At 45.3% G+C, this 24814-nt stretch overlaps 1 protein-coding gene across 1 annotated transcript; it reads right to left on the reverse strand.

Annotated features, from left to right (window-relative positions):
* Positions 1–17255: 17255 nt before the first annotated feature.
* Positions 17256–18179, reverse strand: LOC122110921 (melanoma-associated antigen 2-like). The gene has a single exon (XM_042683641.1). The coding sequence runs from the start codon at positions 18177–18179 to the stop codon at positions 17256–17258; it is 924 nt and encodes a 307-aa protein (XP_042539575.1).
* Positions 18180–24814: the final 6635 nt, after the last annotated feature.

Here is a 24814-nt window from a genome sequence, read left to right on the forward strand (position 1 = left end):
CAAGCAGGGTCCAGGTCGTTATAATGGAAGAAAAGGCAAGGCAAGGTCATCCCAAGTGACCAGGGGAAAGAACAAAGTTGACAGCATGCAGTGTGGGCCATATTACTGTAGGACTGCCTCAGTGTTCTCCTTGTTAAATGTCAGGTTGGGAATTTCACTCTCAGGACCTAAGGCCACCATCCCAAAGCAAAAATCTTATTTCTGTGAGAAAACACAAAGATGTAAGGGGAAGTGAATGCTCCTATGATTTCTGGCTTTCCTCATAGGTAAAGAAATGGAAGACTGTTAGTGATGTCCATGTGTATGAGTTGGGCTTAAAACCTGTCCTCACCTTAACTACAGGTAGCTTCTGAACACACACACTCTTGCTGACCACGTTCTTTTCACTGAATTTCTTCAGTGTAAAGACTCAGTGTCCTGATTCCTGGGAGACAGAAACATATAAACAGTTCATGTGAACACCCATAAGTGATTTCCCAAGTCTGAAAGAGGGGGAAGGACACAGGGCGTTTCTTTTGTGAGGGTCTCTCCAGGTATTTATAGTCAATTTTGCATGTAGTCTTACAGACCAAACTACATTTTCTTGCCATCCTGACATAGCACTGATGACCTTTGTTCCCCATAGTGCTGCAGCAGCCACCCTGGTCTTACAATATAAGTTGTTTACCTGCATCTTGAAAAGGAGTTGTTGGTCTTCTTTAAGGGCCTGTTGGGCAAAGGACATAGTCTTCAGACCAAGTTCCTCTCCTCCTGGAAATGAGCCTAAGAGGCTAAACTAAGGTTCCCTGAATCTAGGCATGCTGTTCTGGGCCTCCCCAGGATGATGAGGGAGTGGAGGTCTACCTCTGATGTGACCTGCAATATCCCTGTGTTCATACCTGAGTCCTCCCCTTCAATCCAAGCACAAGTTCCACACCTCTCATAATCTGGGGCTTTTACAACTGTCAGGACATCTGAGGGTCATATGTTTTCTAGGACAATCTCAGTTCCTCATGAGTCTCCATCTTTAGACTTCAGTCAACATCTAGATGATCGCTCTGTTAAATTCAGTATTTATCTGTGTACCTAATACCTAACTCTGTATGACCTAGAAACATATGTATGACAAGACTACCCTGGTGAGAAAGCACAGGGCCTCCCTGGACAGACAGCAGGGGCAGACATCCTCTGTGTCTCCCTTAACCTGGAGTCTAAGGTCCTTTCCTTAAGTCTTGGCCCTGACCAGCCCAAGCTCTCATTTCCTTTATCACTCCATGGTAGAAGTGAATGTCCCAGACTCAATCCACCATGAGTGTGTGATCCACTCATATAGGCCATACAGAGTCCTGACCTCTCCATACCAGGGACTTCAAAGGTTTTCTCAGTCCATTGTGGTAGGAATGCGTGAAAAAAGGTAGACTCCTCACCTTCCCAGAGGCCCTTAGGAGCGTGGCCAAGAACAAGAGTGAATATAGATTTTTCGGGGACCTGCCAAATAGTATGAAGCTTTCTTGCTTCCCCTCAGATATCCAAAGACCTCTTATATCCAAGACCCTAGACTAAAGCTGTTATTCTCACAGTATCTGGAGGGAGAACTTAAGGTTACTTGGGTTGGTGAGTGTTAAAGTCATACATGGTAGAGGAGTGCTCAACTGTTCTGGTATTCCCCAGGGTTCAGGACTGAGAGTGTGAAAGAATCCACGCTGTTGACTTATTTCATGATTTTCTACCTGAATCAGGGCTTTTGCTGATCAACTTCTCTCTCCTGGATGCGCCTTAGACAAACAGCCTCTCCTCTGCAAGTTAGTGTTCAAAACTGTCTCCATGGTCACAGGAATCTGAAGGGGAGGCTGGGGGAGGGGTGGAATGTTGGGCAACAGCTGACATTGAGGTTACTCCTTCACACTTGATAGTGGGATTTCCTCTGTTCACCTTGCAGACAGCTCTCCCACCTGAACCTCTCAGAGAGTGAATCCCTCCTAAGAAGTGCACACTGGCTGCCAAACAGCCACTCACACCTGTTTTCCTAGCTACTGAGATCTGAGGATTGTCATTCAAAGGCAGCCTGGGCAGGAAAGTCCTTCAGATTGCTGTTGTTGTTTTGTCGGTTGTTATGCTTGAACTCTGGGTCTGGGTACTCTCCCTGAGCTATTCAGCTCAAGGCAACTATTCTACCATTTGAGGCACAACTCCACTTCTGGTTTTCTGGTGGTTTATTGGAGCTAAGAGTCTCAAACACTTACCTGCCTGGGCTGGCTTTGAACGGTGATCCTCCAATCTCAACCTCCTTAATAGCTAGGATTACATATTTGAGCCAACAGCGCTCAGCTCTTGATACTCTTAAACACAATCACAGAAAAAGATGACAGTGACACTCTGGATAAAGTGGTAGATTGCTAGTCTTGAGCAAAAGAGCTCTGGGACAGGGCCTAAGCCTTGAATTCTAGTCCCACAACTGACAGAAAAAAAAGAACTTCAGACTAAAGCTATGACCTGCCAATTCCTCTCCTATAGAAGGCTGGGTAGCTTAGCTGGAGTCAGTGGCTCATGTCTAAAATCCTACCGCCTCATCAGCCTAAGATTGGGAGGATCAGAATTTGAGGTATGCCTGGGCTAAAGTTTTGGGAGACCATTTCTCAAACTATGAAATGGAGACTGTTGATGATGTGCCTCATCACCAAGAATATGTGGAAAGTTTAATGAAGAACTTTGAGTTTCAGGATCTGTTTGAAAGCTAGCTAGAGGAAAAAGGTTGGGGTATCTGAATTGATAGAGTGCCTGCCTAGCAAGTATAAGAGCTTGAGCTCCAAACCCACAAAGGACTAAACATAAAGTAGAAGAGGTTAGTGGAGGAGGGGCATTCAGCTGATTAGTGCCTCAATGAGCATGGCTTGGGGATTCCAGCTTGGATTCAACCAGATTTTGTCTGAAACAACCTCTAGGGAGAGGAGGGTTTCTTGCTTGGTTCTAGGGTTGAGGTCTGGGTCTCGTCACTCTTGTTAGCTTTTGTGCTCAAGGCTAGTAGTCTACTACTTGAGTCAGAGCCCATTCCTGGCATTTTTCTTTTTTTTGTAGTTTTTCAGAGGTGAATGTATCACAGGCTTTCTTTCCTGGGCTGGTTTCAAACCCCAATCCTCAAAACTCAGCCTCCTGAGTAGACAGGATTCCAGTTGTGAGCCACTGGTGCCTGCCTGGCAGAGAGAGTACTTCTTATCTCCATCATCAGATGTGCCCAAAGAGTGAGCACTTCTAGAGCTGGGCCTCTCCAATTCTCAGACCTACAGATGTTAGGACAATGTTTTCCATGACATGATTTCCTTGGTGCATGGCTGAGACCATAGTGCAGATGGATTATTTGGGGGACACTCACTGGCATTGGGGTTTCTTCTTACTCATCCTCTGCTATCCTCAGCCCCACAGAGAACCCGAGGTCCCTCGCTTCAAGAATCTCTGTCGCACTCTGAGAATCACAGAGTTTTGGATTGACAAGGGGAGGTTCACAGGGTTTAGTGTCACTCTCTGAACAAAATATGCCTCTTTGTTGCACATCTAAGTGCACACGTACAAACTGAATATTTGGGGACTCTCTATCTAGGTCCATCACTTTCTTTGTCCCCCTCAGATTCTGTCTTTCACCACTGACAGAGTTCTGACCTCTCTACTGGCCTGTACTGCAGACTTCAGAGGAAGATCGTTACTCTCAGGGTTCCCTAGTATAGAAGGAGGAACTTTCCTGAGGACACCACCTTCCTAACTCCCATGCCATTGTGCAGAACACACAACGGGTTTTTAGATAGATTAGCTGTGGATTCTCCAACTGTGAGATAGATTTCCTCTGTTCACTCAAAGCTCTCATAAGGCCCAGGCCTATCCCTTTCAAGTACCTCAGAACAAGATTGTGTCTCTCAGGGTCCAGGGAAGAAATCATATGTGCTGTCATGGGACCATCCTACATGTATTACCATTAAGAGTTAATGGCAAAGAGACAGGAACATGGTTAAATATGTATCTTAAGTTGATAATGATGCATGCACTTATAGAGAACATCTCCATGTGAAAAAAATATGATTAGCTTTAAAATATTATATACCAGATTCATACTTATAGTGCCCTCAAGAGCAGGAATTCACTTATAGAAAAATCAGAAATATAGTCCCATTTTTAGGCATTTGTGAAACAACAGTAAATGAACTATTATGTTCCCTGTGAAAACATTTAAATAAGCTCAGCAAAATTAGAAGTTTTGTTTTTTTTTTGTCGTTCATAGAGCTTGAACTCTGGACCTGGGTGCCGTCCATGAGCGATTCAGCTCAAGGCATGTGCTCTACTGCTTGAGCCACAGCACCACTTCCAGTTTTCTGAGTGCTTTATTGAAGACAAGGGTTTTATGGTCTTTCCTGCTTGGCGTGGCTTTGAACAGTGATCCTCAGATCTCAGCCTCCTGAGTAGCTAACATTACAGGCGTGAGCCACCAGTGTTGGCTCAAAGAATAGGATTTGAAAGGGTTAAGGCACTAAAGATTATTTCAGGAGTCCATGAAGTAAAATTTGGTTGTATGAGTAATCTCCACAACGAGATGGTTCCATCTTAGTGTTCCAGCATACTAAAATGGGAGCTATGTTTGCCATAGAAAGGAATAAGGAAGCATGGAAATTCATTCTGGCTTTCAAATGTGTGGAACCATCACATGTGCTACAGTGGAGAGCAGTGCTCCTTTGACCTCAGAAAATGTGTAAGGAGTCTTGTGCTTTCTGAAGAAACTGAGGTCCTCAGCAAAATTAGCTACTGTAGCTTATAGGATAAATCATTTTTTCTTTCTTTGTGGGGGTGGGATTTCATTCCTTCTTTTTTGGGGGGGGGGGCTCCGGTCGTGGAGCCTGAACTCCTGGCCTGGGCGCTGTCCCTCAGCTCTTCAGCTCAAGGCTAGCGCTCTACCACTTGAGCCACAGCGCCACTTCCGGCTTTTTTCTTTTTGCTTATGTGGTGCTGAGGAATCGAACCCAGGGCCTCAGGCATGCAAGGCAAGCGCTCTACCACTGAGCCACCTTCCCAGCCCCTTCATTCCTTCTTTTAATGTGCAGTACTGAGGCTGGAATTCATGCCTGGTGCCTTCAGTTAGCTAATTTTGCTCAAAGCTGGAACCACAACTCCGTTTTCTGGCTTTTTGATGGTTAATGGGAAATTAATGGCCTTGAATTTATCTGTTAGGATACTTTTGAATATGATCCTCAGATCTCAGCCTCCTAAATGGCTAGAATTATAGATGAGAGACACCCATGCCTGGCTCTTCTGAGATTTCTGAGAAAACAAGATTTGCCTAATAATTCTATGTGTTCCCCGATACCTACTCTGTGATAAAGATGTTCCAATCCTAAACTACCCCTTCTCATTTGAAAATGAATATGAAAAAGGCAGCAGAGAAAGTTCTCTTTGGGCACTCACCAGTCATTTTCTGCGCCTCCATTTACAGTACTGTCTCGTCCTCTTGGGAGGATGAGCATCTTTTCCTTCCATTTGAAACAGGAGCGAAATCACCTGTGAGCCCAATATGCTCCACATGATCACTGCTACCTGAACACCTGTACAGGTGCAATACACGAAAGCAAGTATTTCCCTGTAGAACAGATTCTAGGCAAGAAGCAACACAAAGAAAGTAAATTGAGCCATGGTGCCAGAGAATCATGCCTGTCTGTGATGCTAGCTACTCAGGAGACTGAGATTTGGGGGTTGCTAGTTGATACCAGACCCTACAGGGAAGTCCCTGAGAATGTTATCTCCAATTAGCCACCAGAGAATCAGAAGTGGTGCTGTGGTTCAAAGTGGTAGAGCACTAGCCTTGAGTGAAAAGGCTCAGGGACATCAGCACCCATGTCCTGAGTAGAAGCCCCATTACTGACAAAAGAAAAAGAAAGGAAGAAAGTGAAGTAGGTTTTCAGATAAAAGCTAGAATGACCATTAAGCATCCATATGTGACACCTAGGAAGATCCCAAGTTGTCTATATATTTACTTTCAAGAGATAGTTGATGTTCATTCCCCACTTAGAAGAATACTCCAACTTCTGACCACATAAATAAGCCCCTCTATTTGTTTATATGTCGAATTCCCAGTTACCAGTAAGAAGCACACAAAAATTCAACATCAATAGCCAAGTGTCCTCAGAAATCCTTCTTCTTCCTTCTGGGTTATAGTCCAAGTATCATTTCATTAAGGAACAAGTCCAAGACTTCGTGAAAATCATCAGGAAATAAAAAAGTTGGACTCTCAAGAATGTATATCTAAACTTACAGTGTAGTTTGAACTTTCCTGTCTCAGAGACTCTGCCAGTATGAATGACTGTGGCCAGTAGAGTAGAAAAATGATAAATTGCGAGCAATGTGTGGATTTCTGCATGTAATCTTCATGCTTTTTTGTTACAGGAGGACAAGGAGTTTGTTAGCATCTCCAGAGAAGGTACCAAGAGGGGTTAGGTTGAAGGCCATATAGTGGAGTTGAATTGAAGGGAAGAAGGGAGGTGGGTACAGGAGAAGGGTGGTAACACAGGAAAGTGCTCAGACCTAAGAGCACACACACTCATCACACTGAGCTGAGCCTCTCAGATAACCTCTTCAGTGGAATGGTTTCTTCTGAAAATCTTACTAAGTAGAGCCTGGAGAGTGGAAAGCATGGAGCTACTAGGGAAGGAGGTGTGTGAGGATCCAGGATAATGTGAACTCTCAGCAACAGGCAACTACTGTAAGGTGCTTAGGATGGGAGGAGAGGAGTAGGAAGAGGCCATGGTAGGAAACTCTCCTCAGTCATGAAACCATCTCACCCACCAGACTCACAGTCTTTCCTTGGGAATGAACACACCATCTAGATTGGGAGGATTGCAATTCGTGTGACTGTGATGTATCAGCTTTCCTTGAGGATCACAAGTAGTATGGTGGGCAGAAGCTGTGAGATGAGGATTTAGAGGCCTTGTGAAGAGAAGCAGCATGGAAGTGCCTATACCTGAGAAGTTTACCCTTGGAGGCTCTCACATGGGCGCTTTCTGTTTGGTACTCTAGAGTCATAGAGGCTCCCGTCTCCCTGGTGGATCTGCTGCCTGAGAGCCTGAGGTAGCAAGGGAGGCAGCTCCTCAGGCAGGAGGCTAAGGAAGGCTGAGGCTCTGGGGCTACATGGAGGACATATGGGCATGGGCAATGTGGGGTGTCCTCTATTCCAGGATTGGAGGGCTTTTAATCCACATGAGTGTGTGTGTCACCTTGGCTCCTGACCTCACCTGGAGTTTGTGTGGTGGGTTATCTGAGGACCCTGTTTCAGCACAAGAGCATTACCTGCTGATCTGTGGAATATACATTAGGAGCAGTGAGATAGCTGTCTTGCTGCTGTTATGTAGCCTTCAAGGACAGCACTGAGCTCCCAAAGTTCACAAGAAGAGTGAGTTGGACTCTGTGAGATCCCCATTATTCTTGAGTGAATGGTCTCTTTTGTGCTCACAATGGGCTCCTGTGATCACTTAGAATTGACCAAACCAACCCTTTCTGCTGGCTTTACTGAAATTCTCAGAAAAAATGAGGTAGTTACATACCCTTCCATAAGCTGCACCTGCCCAAGGACAACAGCGAAATTGGTCAAATTCAGTGTGGGACATGCGGGTAGAAGAACTTCCTGAGGCATAAGGATGCATCTTCCTAACTGGACATGACATGTGCAAGGCTCACCACAGGAGTACAGCTAGATTATTGTGGGTGCTTCTGGTAAACGTAACTACAGCTCCTCTCACCACCCCAAGCTCTCATCTTAGTCCCATCAAGTGCCTGGGAATCCAACCGCAAGGAACACAGAGCAACAACGTGAACTCCAGGTGTGCTAAGGCCAGTGGAGGGCCAGTAGGAGTGGTGAGGCTGTCACCAGCTCAGTGACTAGGACGCTCTGGGCAGAAAGATTCCAGATGGCAGGAGGCATCTGTCTGGCCCTTGGATAATGAGTTCTTGATTTTATCATAATAAAGAAGTTGAGAACATACCAGGATAAATATTGAGCAATTTGTAAGTCAAAAATGTGAAGGAAAGAGAAAGAATAGTTCACAACCCAGAAACTGGTACAGCACAGTGATAACAGATGCAATGAGTGCTGTAACATCGTAAGTATTTAGGGTGAATAAGTAGGTTGATGTTTGGCTCATATTCACCTTAGGATAAGTGTTTCCTTTTGATCAAGCATTTGGTACATTTTGGCATGTATTTGGGTTCCAGTCCTAGGACTTGAACTGAGGAATTTGGCACTGTCCTTGAGATTTGGCTCCAAGTCTAGTGCTCTCTATTACTTTGAGTCACAGTGATATTTTTGATTTTCTTGTTGTTAATTGGAGAAAAGAGTCTCACAGCCCATTGCTGCCTGGGCTTGCTTTGAACTATGGTCCTCAGTTCTCAGCCTGTTGAGCAGGTGGGATTACAGGCATGAACCACTGGTGCCTGGCTTCATTTTGTCCTTCTTGGTGTTACATTGTCTTATTAATTTGGCCAGAGATTTTGAATTTGGTCTGCTCATTAAACTGGGTCATTAATCTTTGGGCATCCTTTCAAATAAAGGATGAATTTTGTTCCATGCAACACTAAGGAAAGTGTCCATTACCAAGCTAAACTTTCTCCTTTAAACGTGTTTTGTGCCAAGGAGTCCTTTTGCCGTGATAAGTTCCTTTAAGATACCTTTGTTCCGAGGGCTGGGCATTGGCTCAGTGGTAGAGTGCGTGCCTTGCATGCATGAGGCCCTGGGTTCGATTCCTTAGCACCACATAAACAGAAAAAGCTGGAAGTGGTGCAATGGCCTAAGTGGTAGAGAGCTAGCCTTGAGCTAGAGCTGAGGGACTGTGCCTAGGCCCAGAGTTCAGGCCCCACAACCAATAACAGCAACAAAAATGATACCTTTGTTCATTCCCCAGAGGATACTAATTATTTAGGGATCGGGAGAAAGAAAAGACATGGAATTGAGGGAGGGGGTAAGTTAGGGCAAAGAAAAAAAGAGTTGGTTTTTAATTTTTTTATCCTTTTTATAAAAGCATTGCAGTTTATGAGGAAGTATAAGGATTATAGCAAAGATAATGTTCATGGGCTTTTACTGAACCTATTCATTAATACAGTGTTTGTCTCTAAATTCCTTGCTGCTATTTCTCAACTTTCATTTTCTCTAATTCACCCTAACTTAAGGCCAATAACCTGAATAGGAGGCTACCAGCGGAGAGCTGACAACAGGGGTGCTTGGGGATTTTTGTGGGCCTTTCTTCTGGCGGCAATATTTCCTCTGTCCATCCTCTGCTGACACCTGGAGCTCACAGGGACCCCAGCCCACTCTCCTCCAAGGACCTTGGATTAGGGCTGTCATTCCCAGTGTCTTCAGGGCATAAAGAGGTGATAGGCGATGAAAGGGTGGGTTAATTTGAGTGATTAATTGGAGATAAGAGTCTCCTGGGGACTTTTCTGCCCCAGCTGGCTTTGAACCACAATCCTCATATCTCAGCCTCCTGAGTAGCTAGCATTACAGGTGTGCACCACCAGTGCCTGGCTAGCAGCCTCTTAATACCTGGAAGGAAAAGGCATGGGAGGGAGCGCCTTCTCAAGAGTGAAGACAGCACAACCTGCTGTCTTTTCTTCTTTTTCTCTGGTGGTCCTTGGCCTTGAATTGTGGTCCTGGGTCCTGTCCTGAGCTTTCTCCTTCAAGGCCAGCTTTCTCCCACTTGAGACACAGCTGCACTTCTGAATTTTGGTGATTAATTGGAGATAAGAGTCTCACATACTTTCTTATCCTGGCTGGCTTCAAACTGTGATCTTCAAATGTAAGCCTCCTGAGTACCTAGGACTATAGGCATGAGCCACCAGGTCCAGCTTGGTGCTCCTTTATTCAGGTTACTTCCTGGTTTGAATTTCCTTGTCTCTGTATCTATCTCTTCTGCTTCAGAACATTTGGTAGATATTTAGATCTGTTCGTCCTCTCTAGTCTCTCATCCCTAGCAACACTTCTAGGTACTGGGGTCAAGTTAACCAGGCTTCTTGCTGTTGTTGTTGTATCTGGGGTTTGAACTCAGGGCCTGAGTGCTATGCCTGAGGTCTTTAGCTCAAGGTTAGATGGGAGGCATGTAACCAGAGGTGGCCCAGAATGTGGCATAGCAGGAGGGGAAGGTGACTGCTTCCAGGTGTGCCCTAGGTAACACAGGTAATGGGAAGAAACTTTGTCAGGAGGTAGGGAGGTGCCCCCGTTCAGACCTTACAGGGACAACATTCAGTCCAGGCCTCATAGGCCTTCCTGGCCTGATGTCAATGCTCTGCCCTCAGCAGTCTAAGTTTTTTTTTCAGTTGTGGGGCTAGAACTCTGGGCCTGAGCACTGTCCCTGAGCCTCTTATTGCTCTACCACTTGAGCCACAGTGCCACTTGTAGGTTTTTTCTGAGTAGTTTATTGCAGATAAACTGGAGGTTAACTGGAGATAAAAACTGTCTGATAGACTTTGCTGCCTGGGCTGGTTTTGAACTGTGATCCTCAGATATCAGCCTCCTGATTAGCTAGGATTACAGCGATGAGCCATTGGCATGAAGCTCAGTCTAAGCTTTAATATTTGGATGTGAGTGGAGTGGCTCACTCCTGTAATCCCATCACTGGGGAGACTGAGCATCACCTGAGCTAAGGAAGTTGAGACCAGCATTAAAGCTGGTAGCTGTGACTCACACCTATAATCCTAGCTGCTCAGGAGGCTGAGATCTGAGGATCATGGTTCAAAGCCAGCCTGCACAGGAAAGTCGATGAGACACTTATCTTCAATAAACTACTTAAAAGCCAGAATTGGAGCTGTGGCTCAAGTGATAGAGTGCTAGTTTTGAGCACAAAACTCAGAGACAGTGCCCAGGCCCTGAGTTCAAATCTCCATCACACACAAGCAATGGGTTCTTGTTCTCTGGAACTAAATATAATAAATCCTGAAACTGAAAATCCAAATACAGGGAAGTTTCTTTAAAAGTGAAAGAAAATCCAGGTGCTGGGGACTCATGCTTGTTATCTTAGCTACTCATAAGACTGAGATCTGAGGTTTGAGGTTTAAAGCCATCTCAGGTAGCAAAGTCCATGAGACTCTTATCTCCACTAAAACCAGAACTGGGCGCTGGGAAGGTGGCTCAGTGGCTTGCCTCACATGCATGATGCCCTCAGCACCATATAAACAGAAAAGCCTAGAAGTAGCACTGTGGCTCAAGTGATAGAGCACTAGCCTTGAGCTGAAGAGCTCAGGGAAAGTGCCCAGGCCCAGAGTTCAAGCCCCACGACAGACCAAAAAGAAAAGAAAAGAAAAGAAAAAGAAAAATAGAAGAAAAACCAGAACTCACTTTATAGCTCAAAATCATAGAGTGCTAGCCTTAAGTAAAAGAGCTCAGGAAAAATGCCCAGGCCCTGAGTTTAATCCCCAGGACTGGCACAAAAGAAGAACCATTTCAGCAGGAGCCAGAGGCACTATAGGAACAAGAAACATGATGATAGGGCATGTTATCAGCCACTTGCTATGTCTACCTCTTATTTGTCTGTTGTGCTGGCCCTTGAACTCAGTGCCTGGGCATTGTCCCTGAGCTCTTTGGCTCCAAGCTAGACCTCTATTCCTTGAGCTACAGCTCCACTAAGAGTTGTGTTTAAGGAGAAGCCTTGCTGCAGAAATATTGTGAGCAAAGGGTTGAGACTAGTGAGATACAAAAGTGAATACAGTAGTAGAGGAAGATCCCTACAGATGAGTACAAGCAAGTACATGGTATTGATATGGGATGAACTGTATTGGCTGAGTTTTTCTGGAAAATGAACATAGTAGTCTTTTTTTGGGTGGATATGCGTGTGTGCTTGCTGGTACTAGGGCTTGAACTGAGGGCCTGGGCAATGTCTGAGAGTTTTGTGTGTTGTGTGTTGGTTGGAGATAAGAGTCTCATAGACTTTCCTGCCTGGGCTGGCTTTGAACTGTGAACCTCAGATTTCAGCCTCCAGAGTAGCTTAGATTACAAGTATGAGCCACCAGCACCTGGCTGTCTGAGACTTTTTTCTCGAGGCAAGCATTCTACCATTTGAGCCACAGATCTATTGCTTTTTACTGTCTAATTGGAGATCAGAGTCTCATGGACTTTCCTGTCTCAGCTGGCATGATTCTCAGATCTCTGCCTTCTGAGTGGCTAGAATTACAGTCATGAGCCAGTGGCACCCAGCTAAGATTGTATTCTGCAATGCCTCTAGGTATTCACTCTTCTTGCATGGGGAAGAGTAACAAGCTGAATTCATCAGGATTTAAATATTCAGTTAATAGGACATGGAGAACTCCCACTGGAATCTGCTTTCTGGGATAGATAGATAGATGCATAGATAGATAGATAGATAGATAGATAGATAGATAGATAGATAGATAGATAGATAGATAGATAGATATAGATAGATAGATAGATAGATAGATAGATAGATAGATAGATAGATAGATAGATAGATAGATAGACGGACAGACAAATGGTTGAGAGAGAGATCAATCTTAGGTCACATTCTTTGATGTAGGGCAATTGTAAAGACTCATAAGCTTGATCCTGTAGAGTACTAGGTCAGGGTCAATCAATTCAAACCAAATCTGATGGGGGAAGAACTTAGTGAAGGCACAAGTGAATACCTGCTAGGACAGGGAAGCACCTGGCACTTAAAAACCTTAAAAGAAGCCAGGCCCCAGTGTCTCAGGCCTGTAATCCTAGCTGCTCAGGAGGCTGAGATCTGAGGATCACCTTGAGAGCCAGTGGGGCAGAAACTCTATGAGATCTTTATCTCCAATAAAGCACAAGAAAACTGGAACTGGTACTGTGGCTCAAGTGATAAAGCTCTAGTCTTGAGCTGAAGAGCTGAGGGATAGCGCCCAGTCCGAGAGTTCAAGGCCCATGACTGACAAAACACAAACAAACAAAAAAAACTTATAAGAAGGCAGGGGCAATACCTAAAGAAACCTCAAAGCAAGTTCTGCCTAGCCTAGTAGCTGAATCCCAATGCTGGGTGAAGAAAAGAAGGCATAGTTCAAGGAGTAGAAAAGCATTTGCATAGCAAAGCCGCCAGGAAAGTCCTCAACCCAGACAGAGTTGAAGATCATTCAAAATAAATGACAGCTCCAAGTCACTGTCCTGAATAAGGGAGGGAGCTGGGCACAGGTGTCTCCTGCCTGTTATCCTAGCTACTCAACGAAGTAAGGAGACTAGGTCAATGATTCCCCTAGATACTGGCCCTTGATTTCCCCTCATTGTTTCCCTAGATGGTTTACTTTTATTTATTACTTCTATTAGGTTTATGTGTCCTCATTTGGTTTTCTTTGCCTATGTATAACACTTTGTTAGGTTTACTTCCTCACAAAATCCTTACCTGATTTTTGCCTATACACACGTTGTGCTAGCTGCATTAGGGGCTCCTGGTCTTTGAGACAAGACTCTAGCAGCAGTCCTCTGGCTTTCCAGTGAAGACTCCTAATTTGGCCTCTTTAGTGGTGACTTCTTGATTTCTCATGACTGTGTTCCCTTACAAGGTTTGAGAGCTTGTACAGGAGAGACCCTCGTACCAAGGGGGACACCGGTTTCTTGGAGCCACACTGGCAAATGGCCTCAGAAATGCCAGCTGCCAGAGGACTGGAGTCTGCATAGGACAGCCGCCACTTGAGATTTCTCTCAGGCACCAAGGGCTCTTCTACCATTCTGACAGCCGGGATTGTGGACAATAGACATGCCACTAAATCATTTTGGAGTTTAGAGTTGCTCAGGAGACCTCCAGAGTAATTGTCTGTTTGTCTCTTTTCTGTTTGTATCTATTTCTGGTATCTGGGGATTGATCCATCTGGAAAATGGAAAGGTAAGGGGCACATATGTACTCAGACCCTCTTCCTGTCCCCCTATTCTGACAAGAGTAAGAGGTACTGGTTCAGCTTGCCATAGTGGATGTCTGTGGACCGAAGCCACCCTGAGAATGTTATTGCCATGGTGATCTATGGACCAAGGGCACCTGGTGTATGTTTGTCGTGGTGGGAGGCTTTGGGGCCAGGCTGACAGGAGTCTGGTATTCTGGTAGCACCATCATAATGTAGAAAGTCTTGGCTCTCAGCTTAACTAGAAGGTGGGAGTGGCCCACACAGCCACCTTTGGCTTTTGTGTTTAGGTCTTGTGGATCCTTGTTTTCTGTGTCTTTGTTCTTCATCTGGATAGCTCTGGTGGAACAAATGCTCCAGTTCCTGGTCGGTCCAGTTCCTGGCCTTCTATGTCCTCTGCATGTGATGGTGGTCAAGCAGGACATGGGGGGGGCGGGTTCACAGGCCTGGTTAGGTCCTCTAGCATCTGGCCAAAGTTACCAGCCTCAGGCTGCATCTCCTCGGTGGGAGGAAAAAGTACTATAGTCAAAAATTGATTAGAAGACAGTCAGTCTACCTGGTGAATTAAGATAATAGAATCAAGTAACATCCTCCCTTCCTCCATCTGATGGTTTAAAAGGTCAAATGTTATGCTATTGTGGCTTGCTAAAAAGTAAGCTTTGGAGAGACATGGCCCTGCTAATGTGCTTTGTTAGAAAAGTTTGTATAAACATATAGATGTTGTTCTGTAAGAGTCAGAGATTTTGAAAGATTGCATCTATTTTGGATCTGGGAGACTCAGTTCTGCCTCATATCACTTGGCCACCTTAGACGATCATAGACCATTCTTCTGTGGAGGCACGGCTCCATCTACCAAAGCCACATGCAGAAATCAGGATTCAGCTGCCTGGTCACCCTACACTGACACTTTCAAGACTTGTAGAAAGAATCGAGCTAGACTGGTCCAAGGGAAACTTGGAGGTCACAGTCTTGGTCTGAGGTCCTTGAAGGGGAATGATTGCTCTCTCTGTGAGGTGAAGGTAAGAGAAGGTTCTGGTGTGTAAGCAGAAGAGCCCTGGAATACAGGGGGATGGTCCTTATTTTTTGTGTGTGGGGGGGGGGGGGTCCGGTCATGGAGCCTGAACTCTGGGCCTAGGTGCTGTCCCTTAGCTCTTCAGCTCAAAATTAGCACTCTACCTCTTGAGCCACAGCACCACTTCCGGCTTTTTTTTTTTTTTTTTTGGGTCCGGTTGTGGGGCCTGAACTCTGGGCCTGGGCGCTGTCCCTCAGCTCTTCAGCTCAAGGCTAGCGCTCTACCACTTGAGCCACAGCACCACTTCCGGCTTTTTTCTTTTTGCTTATGTGGTGCTGAGGAATCGAACCCAGGGCCTCAGGCATGCAAGGCAAGCGCTCTACCACTGAGCCACCTTCCCAGCCCCAGGTTCTTAGTTATTTCAGCTGCGCTCAAGTGTTCACTTGTCTACCAGAGATCATCTAGTCAATGGAACACCCTTATTCTCTAACCATGTCTTCCTTCAGCCTCAAAGAACCAGAGGACTGGAGGTGATCTAGTGTCCTTAAGTATGAGAATCTGACATCATTGTAGTGACCCATATGGAAGCAGAGGATAAGAAGACACAGATCATCTCCTGTGGACAAACGTCATGTGATCTATCTGAAACTCTGTTTTCACCTAAGTATGTGGTCAGGTGAGAACCTCCATAACTCCCTCAGCCACTGCTCCTGGTGAAGGTGATGTGGGGTTCATAAAAGTCACAAAGCAGCTGCCTGGTCTTCTTTCTCAGTGCCTCTCAAGGCTCACAGCAAGGGGGGCCTAGCCCTGTACAGATCATCTCAGTCCCTTCCTATGCCCTCAACGTGAGCAGCAGCTGTGTGTGTCTGTGGCCTTCCTCTGCTATCTTCAAGAAGTGAATTATGCTTGTGAGTGCTGGAGCTGTAGTGAACGGCAGAGGCAGTCATTTCTAATGGTATTTGATCCCAGTGCTTTCCACATGGGGATGTTGTTCATGTCACTCTTCTGTAGGACATAACAGAGGACATGGAGCTCAGGAGAACAGGAAAGCAAAATGAACTGTCATAGAATTCAGGAAAATTTCCCCCATTAGAAGTCACTTTTCAACATGTGGTTGTGAAGAAAGTCCTAGAATGACAGATCCTAGAATTTGAGTGAAAGCCCAGATCATTTTCTCTCTGCCAGCTGCTTCTCCATTTAAGTCACTGTTCTAAGTTTTTAAATGTCTTTTAACTTGGGCTTAATTAGGCTATTTTCATATATTCGTGTATGGATGGTCTCTATAATACTCAAATTTCACCCTATCATAGAGCCATCCCTTGCCATGAGATGTCCTCCCTAAGAGAGTCCCTGGTTTACATTTGAATTGTTCTCTTTTGTGTTTTATTGGTGAGGAAGAAGGCTCTTTATATTGGAGAAAAGATGCGATGTTGTTCATTCTTAATTTGGCTTCTTTCACACAAGTTCCACCTCTTTTTCTGCAAATGATAGCTTTTGTGTTTTTGTGTGTGCCAGTCCTGGGCTTGAACTCAGGGCCTGGGCACTGTACCTGACCTTTTATACTTGCAGCTCTACTTTCAGCTTTTTGGTGGTTCATTGGAGACATGAACCTTCAAGAGCTCACTGCTGAGGTTGGCTTCAAACTTCCACCTCAGTTCACAGGCTCCTGAGTAGGATTACCGGCATGAGCCATTGAAGGCCCACAAAACTTTTCTTTCTGTGCAATTTTATATTGTTCTTCTAAAGCTGATGTGCCGATGGGTTGCAGGTATATGTATAAGGCAGATAGAGTACATTTTCTCCTAGAAAATGTCACCTTCTCATGCTCTCTCCCAGTCTATCCCTCCCAAACCCACCCAGAAGTTGTATAACTCATTGAACATAGTTTGCAATGTGAGTTGCACTGCTGCACTTGTTCATGCTTTGTCCCACCCTTTCAGTGCAGGGGCTTACCATCCCAAAGTTTAATAAACAAGCAAGAGGAAAAGAAAAACAAAGAAATAAAGAAAAAAAACCTCTTCCTTCCATTTTCTTAGTTCATTTCACTACATATTTTCTTCATAAGGCTGTAGCCTAAAACCCTACCAAATTATGTGTTAATTAAAGATATTACCAAGAGCAGATGGTAAAATAATGATTTGCAGATGAAACCAATCATTGAGTTGTGGGACTTATCCTTAAGATCAAATTTCCCATACAAATACACACATCCCCAACCCAAATCAAGACAATGTATATGTTTTTTGTGTTGTGTCATAGAGAAAATGTTAACAGTGAGCTTCTTTACATTGTAATTTATTTCACTTGACATTTCAACCACTCCCAAGTAAATCGCTGGTTCACTGGGATGTTAAGGTGGAACCAATTTCCTATTTCAAATGAGGAAGAGTCACTCTTTTATTAAAGAAGTGCTATTGTTGGTATTTGCTCCCTGTTCTTCCTGTAAAGCTTCCTCATACAGTGTAGGGATGGAGTTTGGGTCAATCCCGCTGTACTTGGCCCAGTGTTCCAGGACTTTCCTTTGTGTGGTTTCTGCATAAGCCCTTGGGCCCCACCGGAACTCATAGGCAATGGGGTCGCTACCGGGCACCTGGTGATACTCCAGGTACTGCTCATATACAAAATCTTCCATAAGCAGCTTCCTAGGTATTCCAAAAATAACGTGTTCACTGTCAGGATACACTTCCATCTTATCCAGCACTTGCCAGATGGCTTCCTCGGTGGCACAGCCCCCTTCCGTGAAGATGATGCAGAGAACAATTATCAGCAGACCCGTCTTGGGCATGCCCTGCACATGGCTCAGAACACCATCGTAAGTGATACCTGCGGCTATAACAAGCACGTGGGTGTGGAAGACAGTGTCTACCTCCTTCACCTCAATACCGAACAGTAGCTGCATATATATAGAAGCTTTGTCTAAGATCACAGGGAAGTAAGGCCGGTAACCTTCTGTGATGCGACTCAGCATATCCACATCAGTAACAGGCTGGCATGAATTGTACTGACGTAACAGGTATCGCACCAATGCTAGGGCCTCTTTCTGCAGGGCATTCTGCAATATCTCATCATCATCAGGGTACACATCTTCCCTTTCCTGAATGTGGGGTTCTTGATCATCCTCATTATTTTCCCCAACTACCTCACTCAGGAGCAAAGTAACTGACACCTCCACTAGAATTCCAAACAACAGAGAAGTGGCCGAGATCTCCTGCTGGTCTTGGGGGAATTGCTCACCCACCCGGCCTGTGGCCTGGCTTTGGGTCTGAGGGCCTCTTTCAAGCTCAGAGGGAAGGGTCCTCTGAGTATAAGGCATCCTGGCTGTCGTTGGGGATAGCTAGTCAGAGGGTGGAGTGCAGCTCAATGATGACTCCTAGGCCTGTGGGAGAGAAAGCAGGGAAGCAGTTTCAGCTGACAATGTTCCTCTTGCCAGCTCCCTTAGGTATTACTCCTGGTCTTTCCTTTCTTGCTTTAGGGCCACATAGGTTCCTGCCCCCTTTTGTGTCTGTTCTCTGAAGCCTAACAGTGAGGGAACAATTGAACAAGGCACAAGATGCTGAGTGAATCTGAGTCTCTGTGGTGCTGGTGGGGTGTGTAGTGCTGAGAGCTGTGGAGTTGTGTTTGGGGGTGAATGGGTGGAGCATATGGTACCATTTCATCATATGCACCTCAATCTTAAATTCTGACCCTAGCAGAGAATTATCTGCTGAATTACAAGAGGGTACTTCTTCAGACCAAGACCTTGGCCTCCTGGTCCCTGGAGTATGTCCAGCAGGCAGTGAGTCAGACTTCTCTCTCCTTTGGACTCCAGTAAGCAAGGGAAACATGGGGCATACAGACTGGACAGTGAGAGGGAGCTAGACTGCAAATACCTCAATGTTCTGCAATAGACAGCCTCTACTGAACTCACTCTAGGTATCCAAAGTCCCCCTGCAGATGTGTGCACTACTCTCTGCTGGCCTGAGGCACGCTCTCTCAAGTGGTGTCCAGGTCCTTTTAATGGAACAAAAGGCAATGAGAATACATCACATGGGCCCAAGGGCAACTGCAAAGGTGAGCACATGCAGTGTGGGCCATATTGCTGGAGGACTGCCTCAGTGTTCTCCTTGTTAAATGTCAGGTTGGGAACTTTTTCTCTCAGGACCTAAGGCCACAATCCCAAAGCAAAAATCTTATTTCTGTGAGAAAACACAAAGATGTAAGGGGAGATGAATGCTCCTATGCTTTCTGGCTTTCCTCATAGGTAAAGGAGTGGAAGACTGTTAGTGATGTCCATGTGTATGAGTTGGGCTTTATACCTGTCCTCACCTTAACTCCACATAGCTTCTGAACACTCCCTCTTGCTGATCAGGTGCTTTTCACTGAATTTCTTCAATGTAAGGACCCAGCCTCTTGATTCCTGGGAGACAGAAACATATAAACACTTTATGTCAACACACAGAAGAGATTTCCCAAGTCTGAATGAGGGGGCAGGATGCAGGGCTTTTCTTTTGGGTGGGGTCTCTCAGGATATTTATAGTTAATTTCACATGGTTGGGGCCTTTTCCCTCTGGTGATGTCCAGATGCATCTTGCAGACCTGAGAGAGAGTCCTGATGCCCCTTCCTCCCCATAGTGCTACCTGATGCCACCCTGGCCTTACAATCTAAGTAGTTTCCCTACATCTTAAAAGGAGCTATTGGTCTCCTCTAAGAGCTCTGCTGGACAGAGGACAACTCTTCAGCCCAATTTAAACTTCTCCCAGAAATGAGCCTAAGAGGCTAAAGTGAAGTATCCTGAATCTAGGCACGCTGTTCTGGGCCTCCCCAGGATGAATGGTAGTTGTAGTCTACCTCTGATCTGACCTGCAATTTCCCTTTGTTCCTACCTAAGTCCTCCTTTTATTCCAGGCAGAAGCCCCACACCACTCATGATACCAGTCACCTCCCAGACAGTTGGAGGAAGATCAGGACTCAGTCTGAAAATAAGGCCAAGTTACCCATCCTTGGTGCTGCCTTACACCTCACCTTGACTCTCTACAGGTCTTATCCCATCCCTTAGATACAGAAGTAAAGACTCAGTTGTTTGATCTCCTGATCTGGGGCTTCCAAAGGGTCACTGCATGAGTTGGTCATATGTTTTCTAGGCCAATCACAGTTGCTCATGAGTCTTCCTTTTGAGACTTCAGTGAGCATCTGGACTGGTAGTCTGTTAAATTTAGGATTTATGTGTGTACCTAATCCCTAACATTGTATGGTCTAGAAAGGCAACTATAATATCACTACACTGGTGAGACAGCACAGGGCCTCCCTGGACTGACCGCAGGGGCACACTTACTCTGTGTCTCCCTTAATGTGGAGTCTAAGGTCCTTTCCTTAACAGTCTTGTCCCTGACCAGCCAAGGTTCTCATTTCCTTTATCATTGCATGGTGGAAGTGAATGTCCCAGACCCATGTCCACCAGAAGTGTGTGAACCACTCACATAGGCCCTACAGAGTTCTGCTCTCTGCACCCCAATGTCTTCAAACCAGGGTTTTCTCAGTGTCCATTGTGGTAGGAGAGTGTAAAAAGGTAGACTCCTCACCTAACCAGAGGCCCATAGGAGCGTGGCCAAGAACAAGAGTGAATATAGATTTTTCGGGGACCTGTCAAATAGTGTGAAGCTTTCTCTTCTTCCCTCAGATATCCAAAGACCACTTGATCACTTGTATCCAAGACCCTAGACTTAAGGTTACTTGGGTCGGTAAGTGTTAAAGGCATACATGGTGGAGGAGTGCTCAACTGTCCTGATATTCCCAGGGTTCAGGACTGAGAGTGTGAAAGAAGCAACACTGCTGACTTATTTTATGATTTTCTACCTGAATCAGGGCTTTTGCCGATCAACTTCTCTCTCCTGGATGCGCCTTAGACAAACAGCCTCTCCTCAGCAAGTTAGTGTTCAAAACTGTCTCCATGGTCACAGGAATCTGAAGGGGAGGCTGGGGGAGGGGTGGAATGTTGGGCAACAGCTGACATTGTGGTGGCATCTTTGCAGTTCATGGTAGGATTTCCTATGTTCACCTGTTAGATAACTCTTCTACCCGAACCCGCAACAATCTGAATCCCCTGGAAGAATTTCAGACTGAGGTGGGAGCCTTCCACACCCACCTTTAATCCTAGCTACTTATGAATGGGAGATCTGTGGATTGTGGTTCAAAGCCAGCTTGGGCAGGAACGTCCTTGAAAATCTTATCTCCAATTAAGGACAGGAAAGGTTGGAAGTGGTGCTGTGGCTCAAATTGGTAGAATGCTAGTCTTAAGCACAAAGAGGCTAGAGTACATCACCCAGGCCCTGAGTTCAAGCCCTAGGACTGGCAAAAACAGTTTTGAGGATTGTGTTTCAAAGCCATCCAAGGAAAGAAAGTCTATGAGATTCTTATCTCCAAATAACCAGAGTGTAAGGCAGTAGTGGGTTTGTGGTTCAAGTGTTAAAGTGGTAGCCTTGAGCAAATATGCTTAGGAACAGTGCCCAGGCTTTGAGTTCAAGAAGAAAAAGAAGAAGGAGGAGGAGGAGGAGGAGGAGGAGGAGGAGGAGGAGGAGGAGGAGGAGGAGGAGAAAGAGGAGGAGGAGGAGGAGGAGGAGGACGAGGACGAGGACGAGGACGAGGATGAGGAGGTGGTGGAGGAGGAGAAGGAGGAGGAGGAGGAGGAGGAGGAGGCGAAGGCAAAGGCGGAGAAGGAGAAGGAGAAGGAGAAGAAGGAGAAAGAGGAAGAGGAGGAGGAGGAGGAGGAGGAGCATGTGAACAGGAGCTAGAGGCAATCAATATGGGAACAAGAAACATCATGATAAGACACATTTTCTGCCCCGTATTGTTTTGTGTGTGTGTGTGTGCGTGTGTGTGTGTGTGTGTGTGTGTGTGTGTGTGTGTGTGTGTGTGTGTGTGTGTGTGTGCTGGCTCTGGGACTTGAACTCAGTACCTGGGCATTGTCCCTGAGCTCTTTTTCTCCAGGCTAGAGCTCTATTCCTTGAGCTACAGCTCCACTAAGCGTTGTGTTTAAGGAGGAGCCATATAGAAGAAATATCCCAAGCAAAGGGTTGAGACTAGTGAGATACAGAAGTGAATACAGCAGTAGAGGAAGATCCCTACAGATGAGTACAAGCAAGAACATAGTATTGATATGGGCAGAACTGTATTGGCTGAGTTTTTCTGTAATATGAACCTAGTAGTCTTTTTTTTCCTGATGGATGTACATGTGTGCTTGCTGGTACTGAGAATTGAACTCCAGTTCTGGGTACTGTCTGAGGTTTTCAGGGGGTTTTTTTTGCTAAAGGCTAGCATCCTACCATTTGAGCCACAGATGTACTTTCTGATCTTCTGGTGGCTAATTGAAGATCAAACTCTCATGGACTTTCCTGTCTGGGCTGACTTTGAACCTTGATCCTCAGATCTCTCTGCCTTCTGAGTGGCTAGAATTACAATCATGAGCCACTGGCACCCAGTTAAGGTTGTATTCCTTTTTCTTTTTCTTTTTCGTTTGTTTGGTCACAGTACTTGAAGTCAGGGCTTGGTTGCTGTCAGTGAGCTTTTGTGCTCAGGGTTAGCACTCATCACATTGAGCCACAGCTCCACTTCTGGTTTGGAGGTGGTTAATTGGAGATAAGAGTGTCACAGAGTTTCCTCTATAGGCTGGCTTAGAATCTTGATACTCAGATATCAGCCTCCTGAGTTGCTAGGTTTACAGGGGTGTCACCAGCACCCAGCTTAAGATTTTAATGCCTCTAGGTATTTACTCTCCTCACATGGAGGAGAGTAATCTGAATTCATCAGGTATGGGGATTTGTGAATGCTGAACTGTGAGCTGTGATAAAGAGAATTGGAATTCCATTCTCTGACTCTCAGAAAGTTGAGAGTGGCCTGAAAAAGATCAATCAATCTTAGCATTATAGAGACCCAAGTTTCTACCCTAAATTTGAGTTAATCAGAACCCAAATATTCTTGGACCCTGGAGTTAGCTAAAGGCTTATACAAATCGTGGTTGTTTGCTGCTTACCTCCCTTCCTAAGATTAGGAAGTCATTCATACTAGGATTGTTTCACACTCGGGTGCCTGTAACTTCAAAGAGATTGCTACCTTACTTTATGCACTTACTCCCTTGTCCAAAAATCAATAAAGACCCTTGGGACCTTGGGACATCTGTTGCTGGTGAGAGGCATGGGGGGTCCCCTGTTGCCCCCAAACCAGTTTCACAGTCTGGTTTTCATCACTGCCTTGCTCCGGTTGTGGTGGGTTAAGGCACTCTCAGGATTTAAACAATCAGTTTTAGCAAGCCACAGAGTACTCCTATTAGAGACTGTGTTCTGGGGGGGGGGGGCGGGGGGGAAGAGAGAGAGAGAGAGAGAGAGAGCGCCTCACCCCTCAGTGGCTTTGCTTGATGTAAGGGCAATAGTAGAAACACACAAGCTCAGTCCTATAGAGTACCAGCAGAGTCAATCAACCCCAATAGCATCTGATAGGGCAATAACATGGCAGAGGCCCGAGTGAACAACCAGAATTAGGAAGCACTTAGTAATCCTATGGGAAGGCAGGCACAGCATCTGGATGAAACCTTAAAGGAAGTCCTGCCTAGCCTAGTAGGTAGATCCCAATGTTGAGTGAGGAGAAGAAAGCATAGTCCAAGCAGTAGAAATGTATTTCCATAGCTGAACCACCAGGAAAGTCCTTAACCCAGACAGAGGTGGGAAAGATGGTTCAAAGTAAGTGATGGCTCCAAGTCACTGCTCCACAATAAAGAAGGAAACTGGGCACAAATGTCTCCTGCCTAGAATTCTAGCTACTTGGGAGGCTGAGATCTGAAGATCATGGTTTCAAGCTAGCCTGTGCAGGAAAGTCCATGAGACTCTTATCTCCAATTAACCACCCAAAAGATGAAATAGAGCTTTGGGCCATGTGGTAGAATGCAGCCTTGAACAAAAATATAAGGGACAGTACCCTGGCCCTGAGTTCTTGCCCCAGAACTGGCACACACACACACACACACACACACACACACACACACACACACACACACACACACACACACACACACACACACACACACACACACACACAGGAAAGTAAGGGAAAGCACAGTTGTCGGCCTATCTTAGTCCTTATGTTCTGTGAAATAAAAGTTCAGGCAAGGTGAGAAGGAATAGGAAAGTTCAGGAAAAGGCAATAGGAAAGATTAGAAAATAATAGGAAAGCTTATTACTATTATTCAGGAAGAAATACACTAATGTACATTCAATAGACTAAAAGTGGGTCACTTCTAGGATGAGACTGACCAATGTAATTCAGTGGTTAGTCTGTTTTGTTTTGTTTTTGCTGGTCCTGAGGCTTGAACGCAGGGCCTGGGCACTGTCCCTGAACTTCTTTTGCTCAAGACTAGCCACAGCTTCACTTTTGGCTTATTAGTGGTTTATTGGAGATAAGAGTTTCACAGAATTTCCTGCTCAGACCTGCTTCAAACTTCAGTCCTCAGATCTCAGCCTCTTTAATAGCTAGGATAACAGGCATGAGACACTGGCACCTGGCTTGTTAGTCTGTTTTTTTTTTATTCTTTACATATAAAATTATGCATGTAGAAAATATGTAAGAAGAGGTTCTAAGTAGGATTTGAGTATAAGACCAGGGTTTATAGTGAAAGCTCAACTTTTTCATAATTTCTTGGATTACTTTGAACCCTATTAAAATAGTGTATATCTCTTCAGTGATAATAAAATTCATAAAGAATGTTGGAGTGGGGTAGGACACTGATGGCTCACACCTGTAATCCTAGCTACTCCGGAGGAGGAAATCTAAGGATTGCAGTTTAAAGCCAACCTTGACAGGAAAGTCTGTGAGACTCTTATCTTTAATTAACCACTGGAAAGATACTAGTGGAGCTATGGCTCAACTGGTAGAGCACTAGCCTTGAACAAAAGAGCTCAGAGACAGTTCCCAGACACTGAATT

This window comes from Dipodomys spectabilis, unplaced genomic scaffold (assembly GCF_019054845.1).
Source record: "Dipodomys spectabilis isolate Male_0828 unplaced genomic scaffold, ASM1905484v1 ptg000082l, whole genome shotgun sequence".
Lineage (NCBI taxonomy): Eukaryota > Metazoa > Chordata > Mammalia > Rodentia > Heteromyidae > Dipodomys > Dipodomys spectabilis.